This window comes from Jaculus jaculus, chromosome 4 (genome assembly GCF_020740685.1).
Source record: "Jaculus jaculus isolate mJacJac1 chromosome 4, mJacJac1.mat.Y.cur, whole genome shotgun sequence".
Classification (NCBI taxonomy): Eukaryota; Metazoa; Chordata; class Mammalia; order Rodentia; family Dipodidae; genus Jaculus; species Jaculus jaculus.
This window is the reverse complement of record NC_059105.1, coordinates 40,393,078-40,406,668: the sequence shown is the minus strand read 5'-3', so window position 1 is coordinate 40,406,668 and position 13,591 is coordinate 40,393,078. Positions and strand designations below refer to the sequence as shown.

General features: G+C 41.0%; 2 protein-coding genes across 4 annotated transcripts in view; one reads left to right on the top strand and one right to left on the bottom strand.

Moving 5' to 3' along the window:
- Tyw5 (tRNA-yW synthesizing protein 5) overlaps positions 1 to 2,547 on the bottom strand; it is a 19,511-nt gene extending 16,964 nt beyond the window's left edge. Inside the window, exon 1 of one of the 2 annotated variants that reach the window (XM_004653595.2) lies at positions 2,075 to 2,547. In XM_004653595.2, the coding sequence (XP_004653652.1) occupies positions 2,075 to 2,152 (78 nt within the window). In that variant the 5' untranslated portion in view covers positions 2,153 to 2,547. The other variant, XM_045146661.1, reaches the window with a different exon arrangement.
- Maip1 (matrix AAA peptidase interacting protein 1) lies at positions 2,329 to 13,591 on the top strand. 2 transcript variants are annotated; one of them, XR_006636732.1, is made up of 5 exons: positions 2,329 to 2,925; positions 8,643 to 8,714; positions 9,251 to 9,377; positions 10,866 to 10,967; positions 13,337 to 13,591. XR_006636732.1 is itself a non-coding variant. In XM_004653594.2 (5 exons), exons 1-5 carry the CDS (start codon positions 2,485 to 2,487, stop codon positions 13,413 to 13,415), a joined length of 867 nt encoding a protein of 288 aa, XP_004653651.1. In that variant the 5' UTR covers positions 2,339 to 2,484; the 3' UTR covers positions 13,416 to 13,591. The 2 variants fall into 2 exon arrangements, 1 of the variants encoding a protein (XP_004653651.1); XM_004653594.2 differs by having other exon boundaries at positions 2,339 to 2,925; positions 10,820 to 10,967.

The following is a 13,591-nucleotide window of genomic DNA, read 5'->3' as shown; positions in this document are numbered from 1 at the left end:
AGCTCCAGATGTAGACACCACCTTTACACGGGCACTGGGGCTGTCCGGCTTCTCAAGCAAGCACCTTTAACAGCTAAGCTCCATGCCCTGTAATTTCCTTATATTTTTCTAATCCACATATTTCTGCATGTAATGAAACACGTAAACTTCATTTTACTGATTTCTAGATGACTCCTCGGTTATCGGAGCACCACTAGAGCAGTGACACGACTGAGCAATGGTAAACTCATGTCACAAACTTTTCTAAGCCCAAAGAAACATGGCACTAGGAGTGAATCCTAAACGATGAATTTTGGATGAAGAGGATGTGTTAATCCAGGTTCATTAATTCTAATAAATAGATGAACTGCTTTAGTGAGAACTGTTGATAATGGAGGAGATTGAGGAAGTATAAAAAAATTCTGTACTTCCAAGCCAGTTTTCCTATGAAGCTAAAATTTCTCTAAAATATAAAGTCAAAAAGGCAATTGTTGACCCAGTGATTTTTGAAATGCCATGTTGATTATACACTAAATTTTTATATGAATAGGAACTTATTACTGAAAAAAAATATATACATATGTACATATGGGGAGATATTGCTTTATTTTATATTCTATTCTGTTCTGTCTATTCATGCAAATGTACCACATGCAGTTTATTATATAAGGTTTTTTTAGAAGATTTTTTTAAAAAATCATATTTCCCTTTCTATTCCTCCCAGGTAAAACATTCTCTTTTTCCCTAATTTTGTTATTAATTTCTAGTTTTACTACACTACAATAATGCCTCCTTTGTGACATATTACGACTGGTTCGGATAATATGTTATAAAAATAAAACCTTTTGCTATTCATCTTACAATCTTCATAACCAGATGGAGTAGTGTGGGCATCATATACCTAACACATGCTGAGGTAGGGGACTGACAGACAGCTAGTACTAGTCCCATTATAAAGATGGGGGAAGGAACCCTTATCTACAGATTAGCTACCAAGATGAAACAAATCCCTGACTTGTAATCCTCAACCCTGTATCTTTACCACCACATGTTCCCTTTTTCTTTTTAATTCAAGATCTCATGCTGTTTTGCCCAACCTGCCTCAGCCTCCTCAGCCTGGGATTTACAGGAGTGAGTCTCTATGCCTGGTTTGTGAACACCCTTACAGACATAAATACCAAAAAAGAAAGCGGTTAGGTGTCTTTCTGTTTAGGGTAACTGAGGCAGGGTAGAAGGACCTGGGAAGGGAAAGGAACTTGGTTGAAGCTTCACTAGCTGAAAGTCAACAATTGCAGCACAACGACCACACCTTGGCTGTGACTGCCACCTATATAGAGACGATACTATTTTAATAAAGAGATATTTCAGAGCTGGAGGGATGGCTTAGGAGTTAAGGCGCTTGCCTGCAAAGCCAAAGGACCCAGGTTCGATTCCCCAGAACCCACGTAAGGCAAATGCACAAAGTGGTGATGCATGCATCTGGAGTTTGTTTGCAGTGGCTGAAGGCCCGGGTGCACCCATTCTCTCTTATCTCTGTCTGAAATAAATAAATAAATAAATAAATAAATATATATATATATATATATATATATTTTAAAAGATATTTCAAATACGAAAGTTAAAAATAAAAAACAACCACGGAGGGCTGGACATATAGCTTAGCACTTAGGGCATTTGCCTGCAAAGCCAAAAGGACCCAGATTCGATTTCCCAGTATCGACATAAAGATGCACAACGTAGCGCATGCATGTGGAGCCCCATTTTTTCTCCCTCTCTCAAATTAATATTTAAAAAAATAGCCACGAAGCATGCCTAGAGCCTACGCATATATGACCAATATGCGCCTTTCTTTTCGGCAAAATGCTTCTCACCGATGTGGGGCCGTTTCCTCCAGTGCTTTTACTTCCCGAGCCGGTCGGCAAGGCCCTGGTGCCCTCTCCCTCGAAGCAGTTAAGCCAACCATTCATCTGCTGCAGCCTGAAAGCCTCCTCCGCACAGCCTGGGTCGCAAGAGACCAGTTGGGAGGCTCCGGCATGTTCCGGGCGAAATCTCCCCGGGCATCCCGCGATTGGGTCGGCGGCGACGGCCTCCTCACCTGTGGGTAGAGGTGCTCCAGAAAGTGCTCCCGTGAAACGCCCTGGAGTCGGGGTACCGCAAGGCGCTGGCCGTCCATGGTAGCTCAGCTTCGCTTTCAAAGCGCCTGCTAACTTTGCCTGCGCCGGGTTCGTCCGTGCGCGATCCGCCTGGAAACACCACCCGGAGAGAAAAAGGTCCGCGGGGTGGGGGGCGGGTTGCTGAAGGTCAGAGAGTAAGCTGATTTTTAACTGCTGGTGCCGGTAACCCAGGTCCTGTCTCTCTGCGGAGCATGGGATAGGACTCCACAGAGGTGCCAGCGACAGGCCAGCTTGGCTCTCGAGTCCGCTTCTCTAATCCCCGCCGAGGTGGTTTCCCTCCGGGTTCCTTTCGCTGAGGCACAGGCGAACCGAGGGGTGAAAGGTCACCAACATGGCGCTGTCCGCCCGCCTGCTGCCCCGTCCTCTGCTCTCTCGGTCGCTGCCGTGCAGGACCACCCGACTCGGGACTGTCGGGGCGGCCGAGGTGAGGCTGTCGTTGGCCGGATGTTGCTGCCTGTGTCGCCGTCGCCTGGGCTCGGGAGCGGCCCCGTTTCCTCGCGGCGCCTGGGTCCCGGCGCTGTGTGCCCGCGGCCCCTGGCGGCCCCGGCGCGGCGGGGCAGCGCTCCCCGCAGCCCTCGCTTGCTCCCCTGCGGGCCCCCGGCGCAGCTACGGCACCGAGGAGCCGCCCCAGCCGCGCCAGAAAACCAAGATGATCATCCTGGGATTCTCCAACCCCATCAACTGGGTCCGGACTCGGATTTACGCCTTCCTCATTTGGGCCTATTTCGACAAAGAGTTTAGCATCGCAGAATTCTCCGAGGGGGCGAAGCAGGTTTGTGTGCTTCCCTACATAACCAGTCCGTGTGTCTGTCTGTCTGCCTGTCTTTCTCTCGTGCCTGCCACACGCATAGGTGTTTAGCCTTGAAGTGTCTTCCCTGCGACCTAAGGTGTCAATTGTTCCTAGTGACCCAGACACCGAATCTCGTAGCCATACTCGAAGTAAGTTTCTTAGTGTGTTCTCGTGGTCATCAGTCAAGGAGGAGCGATTCCGTTAAGGGATTAAGGTGAAGTCCCTCCAGCTGTCTTTTTCAAACTTAGATATCAAGCTCATTTGTGACTCTTTAAACATACTCGTGATTTTCCAAGTTCAGAAAATGGAGAAAACAGTGCTTGGCACATAGTAGGCACTCAGTAAACATTTGATAAACAAATTGAGTGGGTAAAATAGTGAGGAACGAGATAACATTCCCAAAGTACTGAAGTATAGTTTCTGGTAGAAATGCAGAACTCTCAGCCAGCTACTTGGCACAGCGACAGTGCTACCCTCGCCTCCCATATTACTTAAAGGACAATGGGTTGGAGGTGGAGGTGAGCGGTGTTTCCCTCCCAGAGAGTCTGATGAGGCTACTTGTTGTGCTCACTGATAAGTGCACAGCACTCCTTGGCTGGGCATACTTAGCCTTTAGTGATTCATAGCCCTAATTTCTCCATCATGAACTCGTTTCTGAGCAGATAATAACGTCCTGAGATTATTTGCAGAGTGTGTGTGTGTGTGTGTGTGTGTGTGTGTGTGTACATGTATTTTTTGAGGTTGAAAGGTTACCTGAACCTTTGGATTTTCTTAGTCACTCACGAACACTGCAGAACTGTTAATAAACAATAGAAGTTACAGTTTATTCCCCAATTCGTATTTCCACAGACATTCTTCGTCAGCATAATCTTTAATATTGGCTATACTGGTATGCTAACTAACTCCTAACTTCAAATTATTCATATCATCACAGCCGTTTACTTATTCATGTGACCTATAAGTTAAACGTTATCAACTTAATCCTGCTTCCTTTTTCTGAGTCAACTTTTATCAAATGAATTTGTTTACATAAAAATAAAAGGGGCTGGCATGGTGGCGCACACCTTTAATCCCAGCAGAGGTAGGAGGATTGCCCTGAGTTCGAGGCCACCCTGAGACTCCATAGTAAATTCCAGGTCAGCCTGAACTACAGTGAAACACTACCACAAAAAAAAACAATAAATAAATAAATAAATAAATAAATAATGATAATAAATTAGTTAAAATAAATAAAAGGGATGGCCTGGAGAGATGGCTTAGCAGTTAAGGTACTTGACCGTGAAGCAAAGACCCAGGTTCGAGTCCCCAGTACCCACATAAGCCAGATGAACAAGGTGGTGCATGCATCGGGAGTTCCTTTGCAGTGACTAGAGGCCCTGATGCACCCATTCTTTCTCCCCCACCTGCTCTCCAATAAATAAATAAAACATTTAAAATAGAATAGGAAGGAGAAAGTTTGATTTAGATGCCTAACTCAGCATCATACTGAAGGGACAAATAAATGTCTACTTGTGTTTATTTTTAATGTCCAAGTGGTGCATGTAGAGGTAAATAGAATGATCCTACTATTCTTCACTATGTCCATTGATATATGGGAGTGTATCTAACCCATAACATATAGGACTCAGTTATGTACCAGTTCATTTACGAGTCAGTAAGGACCTGAAATCATCTCCCTATCAACATTTAGTACATCCTTGTCTCTTTTTCTTCTGAACATACAAAAGTTTGGAGGACCTTTTAGTTCACTCTCTGATCCTAGTTGTTAGCTATTTTAATCTCCTTCCTCACAGTCAAACTGTTTCCAGTTTGAATGAACTATTGCCTTATCTAAGTTATTATTTTTTCTTTTTTAATATATTTTATTTATTTATGAGAGGGAGACAGAGAAAGAGGAAGAAGCACATAGAGAGAATCGGCATGGCAGGAACCCTAGTCACTGTTGAGGAACTCCAGATGCATGCACCACCTTGTGCATCAGGCTAATGTGGGTCCTGGGGAATCAAACGTGGGTCCTTTGGCTTTGCCAGCAAGCACCTTAATGGCTAAGCCATCTCTCTAGCCCTCTAAGTTTTGTTTTGTTTCGTTTCTATTCAGTTAACCATGTTGACGTCCAAAAAGAATATTTGGGATCAGCTATAACAAATACTCAAATCACTGTTCCCTTAAACCTGTGGTTACAGAGCATACCATTCAGATCAGTTCTTCAACACTTAAGGTAACATACATGTTTTTATACAAGGAAATGGCTAAAACTACTTTTCCTAACTCACTTCCATGATTTGAGTATAATTCTAGAACTTGAGAATAATAACCTGGTGCAAAGTCAGCTAGGTAATCTGTTGAACATTGTGTTCTCTTTTGTCATAGACTAATCCCCAGTACCCACATAAGCCAGATATGTGTGTGTGGGGGGGGTTGTATGTATATATATATATATATATGTATAGTATGTATATATGTATGTATACATATATACATACACATCCACCCACCCACCCCAGACAGGGTCTTTTTCCCAAGTGGTGTGGTTACATATAATTTTGGCAGACATTTATCACTTAAGGAAATAGGTGGTCCAGTGTTCCATAGACCCTGCTTGCCATTTACAATTTCATGTGATCTGTTACTTCACTGTTATTGTGAACCATAGTTTGTTTCTTACATCTTTCTAAAAAATTTCAGTCATTGATACAGAAAGAAGGCTATTCCTATAAGCTTGAGAGGGGCATTCCTATGTCATTGGGATCTTATCATGTAGCTGTATCATGATGCATTTTTGCCTTTTAGGATAATTAGGCCAGGTGTGATCTTGGCCACACAAACTAGAGGCTAATGGTTTGGTTTCAGCGTGCTAGCTATGATAGTTGTTTCTTTTTTCAAAATGATCACCATTTTCCACAGGAAAGCTTTCCAAAGCACATAAAATCTCCAAACACTGAACACCTCTAAAGGGTTCAGAGTTGTTGAATACATGTGGATGTGTACATTTTCTCAAAACCCCAGTTTTAAAAAATTTATTTATTTTATTTTTTGAGGTAGGGTCTCGCTGTAGCCCAGGCTGATCTGGAATTCACTATGTAGTCTCAGGGTGGCCTCGAACTCATAGTGATCCTCTCACCTCTGCCTCCCAAGTGCTGGGATTAAAGGCATGTGCCAACATGCCCATCTTCAGAAGTTCCTGTTATGTCCGTTTGCTAGGGCTGTTATGTCAGAGTACCACAGACTGGGTTGCTTAAACAGCAGTATCTCAGTATGAAATATCAGAAGCATGGGGCTGGAGAAATGGTTCAGCAATTAAGGCACTTACCTGCAAAGCCCAATGACCCAGGGTTCAATTCCCCAGTACCCACAAAGATGCACAAAGTGACACATTCATCTGGAGCTCCTTTGCAGCAGCTGGAGGCCCTGACATGCCCATTCTCTTTCTCACTGTCTCTCTCCTCTCTCTCTCTCTCTCTCTCTCTCTCTCTCTCTCTCTCTCTCTGCGTGCAAATAACTAAACTTTAAAAAATATCAGAAGCATTAGTTTCTCCTGAGGTGTCTCCCTGTCTGATTGTGCCTTTGCATGGACTTTCCTTTGCATTAGTTTGTGTCCCTGACATCCATGTATCCACATTTCCTCCTGTCATAAGGACACCAATGAGATTGGATTAGGGCTTATCCTAACAGCCTTATTTTAACTTAATCACTGCTTTAAAGGCCCCTCTCCAAATGTAGTCACATTCCAAGGTGCTAGAGGTTGGGGCTTCAGCATATGAGTGGAAGGAAGTACAATGCAGCCTAAAATAATTTGCAGTGTTCTCTGTCTTATGTGCCTCTCTCTAGCCAGTTCTTCAGATTTCATCTTAGACATTAATTACTTCCTTCAGAAAGCTCTCTTGTGGTCCTGTCAGATTAAATGACATGGCTTTTTATTTTTTTAAGAGAGAGAATTGGTGCACCAGAGTCTCTAGCCACTGCATTCAAACTCCAGACATGTGTGCCACCTTGTACACATGAATCACCTTGTATGTATGTGGTGCCTTGTGCATCTGGCTTATGTGGGTTCTGGGGAGTCAAACCTGAGTCCTTAGGCTTTGCAAACAAGTGTCTTAATCTCTAAGCCATCTCTCCAGCCAACGTGGCTTTTCAAAAAATGTTTTTATTTATTTATTTGTAAGCAGAAAGAAAGACAAAGAAAGAGACAGACATAGAATGGGTATGCCAGGGTCCCCAGCCACTGCAACAAATTCCAGACACATGTGCCACCTTGTGCATCTGGCTTTACATGGGTACTGAGGAATTGAACCCAGGTGGTTAGGTGTTGCAGGCAAGTGCCTTAACTGCTGAGCCATGTCTCCAGCCCAGAGATGGCTTTTCTTTATGCTCTCTATCATCCAGTTCTTAACCCTGGCATAATTGTCAATTAATGTGTCTCCCTTCCCAAGTAGACTGAAAGCTCCTGGAAGACAGATAGGATCTTTTTTCTTAATTTATTTATTTATTTATTTATTTGAGACCAACAGACAGACAGACAGAGAAAGAGGCAGAGAGAGAGAGAGAGAGAGAGAGAGAGAGAGAGAGAGAGAGAAAGAGAAAATGGGCACACCAGGGCCTCCAGTCACAGAAAGTGAACTCCAGACTCCAGATGCATGTGCCACTTTGTGTATCTGGCTTACACGGGTACTGGGGTATCAAGCCTTGAACCAGGGTCCTTGGGCTTCACAAGCAAGTGCTTAACCACTAAGCCATCTCTCCAGCCCGGACAGATAGGATCTTAATGCATGGTTTCATTTCTCATTGCTAGGAATTTAGAGAATTGTAGTTCCTCCCCCATCCTTAAAAGGAGACCTCGTACTTCAACTTGTGACCCACTGTTTTAGATTGTAAGCTTCTTCTCTGTTCTCTCACTTTCCTAAACGTCCTTTAGTGAGGTGCAGGGCACAGTCCAGATCTCTAGACTCCTGGTACAGTCTTAATTGTCCCACTTTCCAACTGCCATCTGCATGAGTGAGAGGTGATCCACATAGTCAAATGGTTGTTTACCTCATCATTATTTTGTTATATCTATATGCATGTATAGAGATATAATTACTTTTTTATTTTTAATTATTTTTAATTTTTTTGGTTTTCTGAGGTAAGGTCTCACTCTAGCTCAGACTGACCTGGAATTCACTATGGAGTCTCAGGGTGGCCTCGAACTCACGGCAATCCTCCTACCTCTGCCTCCTGAGTGCTGGGATGAAAGGCCTGCGCCACCATGCCCAGCTTATAATTACTTTTAATCAAGTGTCTAGTATATATACCACACACTATAATATCCCAGGTCCTAAGAATAGACACATAATTGGCATTCAGGTCACTTGCTACTATATATGTAGACATGCCATTGAAGAAAAGCCAACCAACTTCAATGTAGTCACACATAACATTGTTATATTAAGTATTTACATTATTCATTATATTTACCATAAATTAAGACTTTGAAGTATGAACATTGTAGCCAGGTATGGTGGCACCTTTATTCCCAGCACTCGGGAGGCAGAGGTAGGAGAATTGCTATGAGTTCAAGGCCAGTCTGTAACTATAGAGTGAATTCTAGGTCAGTCTGGGCTAGTGAGATCCTACTTTGAAAAAAGAAGTGTGAACATTGTGTTGCATTTTACATGGTATTTTGAAGTAATAATTGTTATCTTTCCACTACTATTTTTCTCAAGGCTTTTGCTCGTGTATCCAAGTTGCTGTCACAATGTAAATTTGACCTATTGGAAGAACTTGTGGCCAAAGAGGTAAAGTGTGGTTTTAATTTTTCTTTAAAAAGTTAATGTCTGGCTGGGTGTGGTGGCACATGCCTTTAATCCCAGCACTCAGGAGGCTAAAGTAGAACACCACTGTGAGTTCAAGGCCAGCCTGAGACTGCATAGTGAATTCCAGGTCAGCCTGGGCTAGAGGCGAGACCCTACCTCAAAAAACGAAAATAATTAAAAATAAAAATACTTTAAAAAAAGCATGACCCATTTGCACTAGAATGACATACAATCTAATTTATTCTTATAAATAGTATATGTGCCGATAGACTTTTTGTCCTTATGAGTTTATGAGTATTTGGGGTTGTATGAAAGTTGGAATAGCTGGCGTGGTGGCACATACCTTTAATCCAAGCACTAGGGAGGCTGAACAGGTAGGAGGATTACTGTGAGTTTGAGACCAGCCTGGGACCACAGAGTGAGTTCCATGTCAGCCTAGTCTAGAATGAGACCCCACCTCAAAAAAAAAGAAAAAACCTACTTGTCACTAATAGTTTTTTTCCCCCCCCCAAATTTAGGTGCTACAGGTACTAAAAGAAAAGGTTGCCTCACTGTCTGATAACCACAAAAATGCCCTTGCTGCTGACATAGATGAAATTGTCTATACATCAACAGGAGACATCTCCATTTATTATGATGAGAAAGGTAATGCTGGGGCATAGGCAACTTTAAATAGCTTACAATTATCCAGATAAGCTAAGCTGTAAGTAACTACAAAATAGAGTTGGTCTGTAAAGCAAACATTTGTAGCACTTTAAGGAAAATGATATATTCATTGTTTAAAGACCTAGCTCTGAAAGAGTTGATGTAAGTAATAGTTTTGAATACCTTGCTATGTAGATCTTTTCTTGTCCCCACTATCACTTAATACCCAGTACAGAAAATCATAACTAATGCTGATAAAAAATGGTTTAGGATAAGTTGCTCCCCTGTCTTAAAAATATTTATGTTTCAGATTTCTTGACCTGTAAGAAACCATTAAGCATTTTATGAGACTGACGTGCTGCGTACTGTGCTAACGAGGCACCTCCATTAAGCATTTTAAATTTCTATTGCATGTTATATGTAGAAAGTATATAGTATAAAAGAAAATGAAAAGTAGATATTATCAGCTAAAGACTGATATGAAAAAAGGGTTGACTACAGAACTCCCATATTGAATTAGGGAGTAATGGGAAAAGATGGAAGGAACTTTAGTGTTTATCTGGTTCATTTCCTTTTACATTGCATTATATTCCAGTAGCATGCCTGAACAGTCATTGATCAGTAAATTCCTTTTACACATATTTGTATGTGTTTTGCAGCATGCACACAGAAAGTGTAACCTTGCTGGGCATGGTGGTGCATGCCTTTAATCCCAGCACTCGGGAGGCAGAGGTAGGAAGATCACCATGAAGTAGAGGCCACCCTGAGACTACATAGTGAATTCCAGGTTAGCCTGAGCTAGAGTGAAACCCTACCTCGAAAAACCAAAAAAAAAATTAAAAAGTGTAACCTATGCTCACCTATTTCCCAAGGCAGTGATAGGAGACTCTTGATGATTAGATTCAAGCTAATTTGAAATATCTTTAAGGTATGTAAGGTATTTATGATGATGAATACTTTTTTCTAACATTTCATTCCTTTTTAGCATTGTGATTACTGTCTGATTTCCCAGGTATATTGTGTGGCTTTCTAGGCACAGAAGAGTAAATTAGCATAGAAGAGTCCTTTCTTCTTTTGGCCAGTTGGGGTATCAAAAAAATATATAGGTTTCCCCTTAATTTCCTTGATAACAGACATTTGTTATGAGCATTTCAGAAAGTGGTATAAATTAAGAATAATCCATGTAGTACATTTAGTAAAGAGCTTACTTGATAAATAGTGCCTGTATTACTGAGTTGCAGAGAGGAGGATGTCAGATATAGGAGTAATGATACTAAAGGGTAACTAATGAGTAATGCTAAGGTAGTATTATTAACAGGCATCTTATGTGTGATCTTCAGTAAGTATATAACTACTGTCAGCTTATCTGATTTCAGTTGGATATATGGATGATAGGTTATAATGATTTATGTGTATATGTATGTGTGTGTTTTCTCTCTAAGGAAGGAAGTTTGTTAATATCCTGATGTGCTTTTGGTATCTAACCAGTGCCAACATCCCCAGTGAAACTTTAAGTGGAGCCAGTGTCTTCCAAGTGAAGTTGGGGGATCAGAATGTGGAAACTAAACAACTTCTTAGTGCAAGTTATGAGTAAGTAAATGATCAGCACATTATCATTTCCTTTCCAGAAAATGAAAGACGGTGTGAAGGAGTAAAAACTAGAGGGAGCTGCAGGAAGAAAGGATCGAAATTTGACCATTAATTTATGAAGAGAACAGGTCATAAAGACACACTGAATAAACTGGAGTGTTAAAAATTAGAAAGAGGTAATACTGCTAAGCTGAATCCAGTACCTTAGGCTGGAATTCAGATCCACCCCCAGTAACCACTTAGGGGTGGAACCCAGCATCCACCCATATGACACCTCCTCTAGCCACAGGGCTAGAAATCCAAGTTACAGACTTTAGTAAACTCCTGAGTCTATTGGGACACATAAATTTAAACGGATACTAAGAGGTACAAATTGGAAAGTGCTAGACCAGCAAAGAAAGTCTGGTCAAAGTAGTCATAGGACCTACACAATTTAAAGGTGTCAAGAGACCCAACACTTTGGGGAACAATAAATAGCAAGGTCTTGTAGCAGAAAAGTTTGTCAGATGGGACATACAGTGCCTCTGTCTTTACAAAATAAAGTTTGGCCGGGCATGGTGGCACATGCCTCTAATCCCAGCACTTGGGAGGCAAAGGTAGGAGGATCATCATGAGTTTGAGGCCACTCTGAGACTACATAGTGAATTCCAGGTCAGCCTGGGCTAGAGCGAGACCCTACCTCGAAAAACCAAACAACATAAATAAGAAAGAAAAGTTTGACATGCTTCACACGAGGATTGCCTGTTTACTAGGAACTTATCTGTCAGGAACCCAGGTTTCAGATGCAAAATTGAAAGCATATTGTTTGTCCTTAATGTGATCCTTCTGCTTTTAAGTTAGCAAATATTTTAAAAGACACTATATTGTACTTTGTACTAATAATTTTGGAACCATGAACAACTTAGAACAAGTCAGTGAAGATGCAGTATTTATTTAAAAGAGTATTGGGGCTAGAGAGATAACTTAGTAGTTAAAGGCACTTGCTTGTAAAGCTGATGGCCTGGGTTCAATTCCCCAGTACCCACTTAAAGCTAGACACATAAAGTGGTGCATGTGTCTAGAATTGGTTTGCGGCAGCTGGCCCTGATGTGCCCATGCTTGCACGTGCTTGCTCTCTCCCTCATTTTCATATATATGCAATATTTCTCTGTCTCTCTCAAATAGAGATGAGAATGTTACTATTAATTCAATAAAATTACAATACTTAAAAATAACAAACAATGGGCTGGAGAGATGGCTTAGCGGTTAAGCACTTGCCTGTGAAGCCTAAGGACCCCGGTTCAAGGTTCAATTCCCCAGGACCCATGTTAGCCAGATGCACAAGGGGACACACGCGTCTGGAGTTCGTTTGTAGTGGCGGGAGGCCCTGGTGTGCCCATTCTCTCTCTCTATCTGCCTCTTTCTTTGTTTGTAACTTTCAAATAAATAAACAAAAAATATTTTTAAAAAATAACAAACAAACCCCAAATATGTCCTCAGAAAGAAAATACATCATATCACAGATTTATAAGTTTATATCTTCATTACTTTTCTTAAAGAAATTTTTTATGTTTTGGTTATAATTGCCAAAAATATTACACACACACACACACACACACACACACACACACACACTCTTATTTAATTTAAATCCACTGAATTGTGTCTTTTTAAAGGTACCTTTATAATTAATTATTAGTATCATTACTTAACTTAAGAATTTTATTAACTTTGCCTCTTTTGGTATTCCTTATTAAGACCTTGGACAGCACAGAAACACTAATATTTTAAAGATTGATTTAAGCCAGGCATCGTGGTGCACACCATTAATCCCAGCACTACGGAGGCAGAGGTAGGAGGATCACCGTGAGCTCGAGGCCATCCTGAGACTACATAGTGAGTTCCAGGTCAGGGCCTGGGCTAGTGTGAAACCCCAACTTGAAAAACAAAAACAAACAAACAAAAGATAGATTTAGTACCTATAAGCCAAACTGAATTCCCCTATTTATTACTTAGTTGGCAACAGTGTGACTTGAAAAACAGCTTTCCCTGTATGTAGGATTACATATATAAAGTTTGGTGTGCGTTAACAGAATTTGATTTATTCCTGCTTTTATTAGGCATGTTTTAACTAGTATTTTGTAAAAGAACAATATCCAAGTATCTTTCAAGAGCAAGCAGATGTTGAATGTAAGAACAGTCTATTAAAAAAATAGTATAGAGTTCAGAATGCATTTTTCCTAGGGTACATCTTTGATGATTGAATTAGGAGGTTTTGATTTACCATTAACTTAGCTTATTGTTAAATTCTGTTTCTTAAAGGTCACATAGTTTTGTAGAAAGTGTTTGGGCTGATGGAAGAGTCATATTATTTGTAATGTTTTTCCTAGATTTCAGAGGGAGTTTACACAAGGAGTAAAGCCTGACTGGACTATTGCACGGATTGAGCACTCGAAGTTATTAGAATAATCTTTCATGGAAAAATCAGCTATGGACCTTTAGTAATTGCTTGTGAAAAACTAAGGAAGAAAAATTCTGGGACATTTTATCTTTACTCAATCAAGTCTGAGGATTACTTTTGTATTATTTGGAAATACTCATTGCTGTATATTAAAATGATACAATAAAGCATTTTCCAAAGATTA

Bases quoted from the DNA above. Each gene is read 5' to 3' on its own strand.
- Maip1 (XM_004653594.2), top strand. From the start codon at position 2,485: ATGGCGCTGTCCGCCCGCCTGCTGCCCCGTCCTCTGCTCTCTCGGTCG. The intron at 8,715-9,250 runs GTAAAGTGTGGT...CCCCAAATTTAG, and splicing joins AAGAACTTGTGGCCAAAGAG to GTGCTACAGGTACTAAAAGA. The intron at 10,968-13,336 runs GTAAGTAAATGA...TGTTTTTCCTAG, and splicing joins CTTCTTAGTGCAAGTTATGA to ATTTCAGAGGGAGTTTACAC.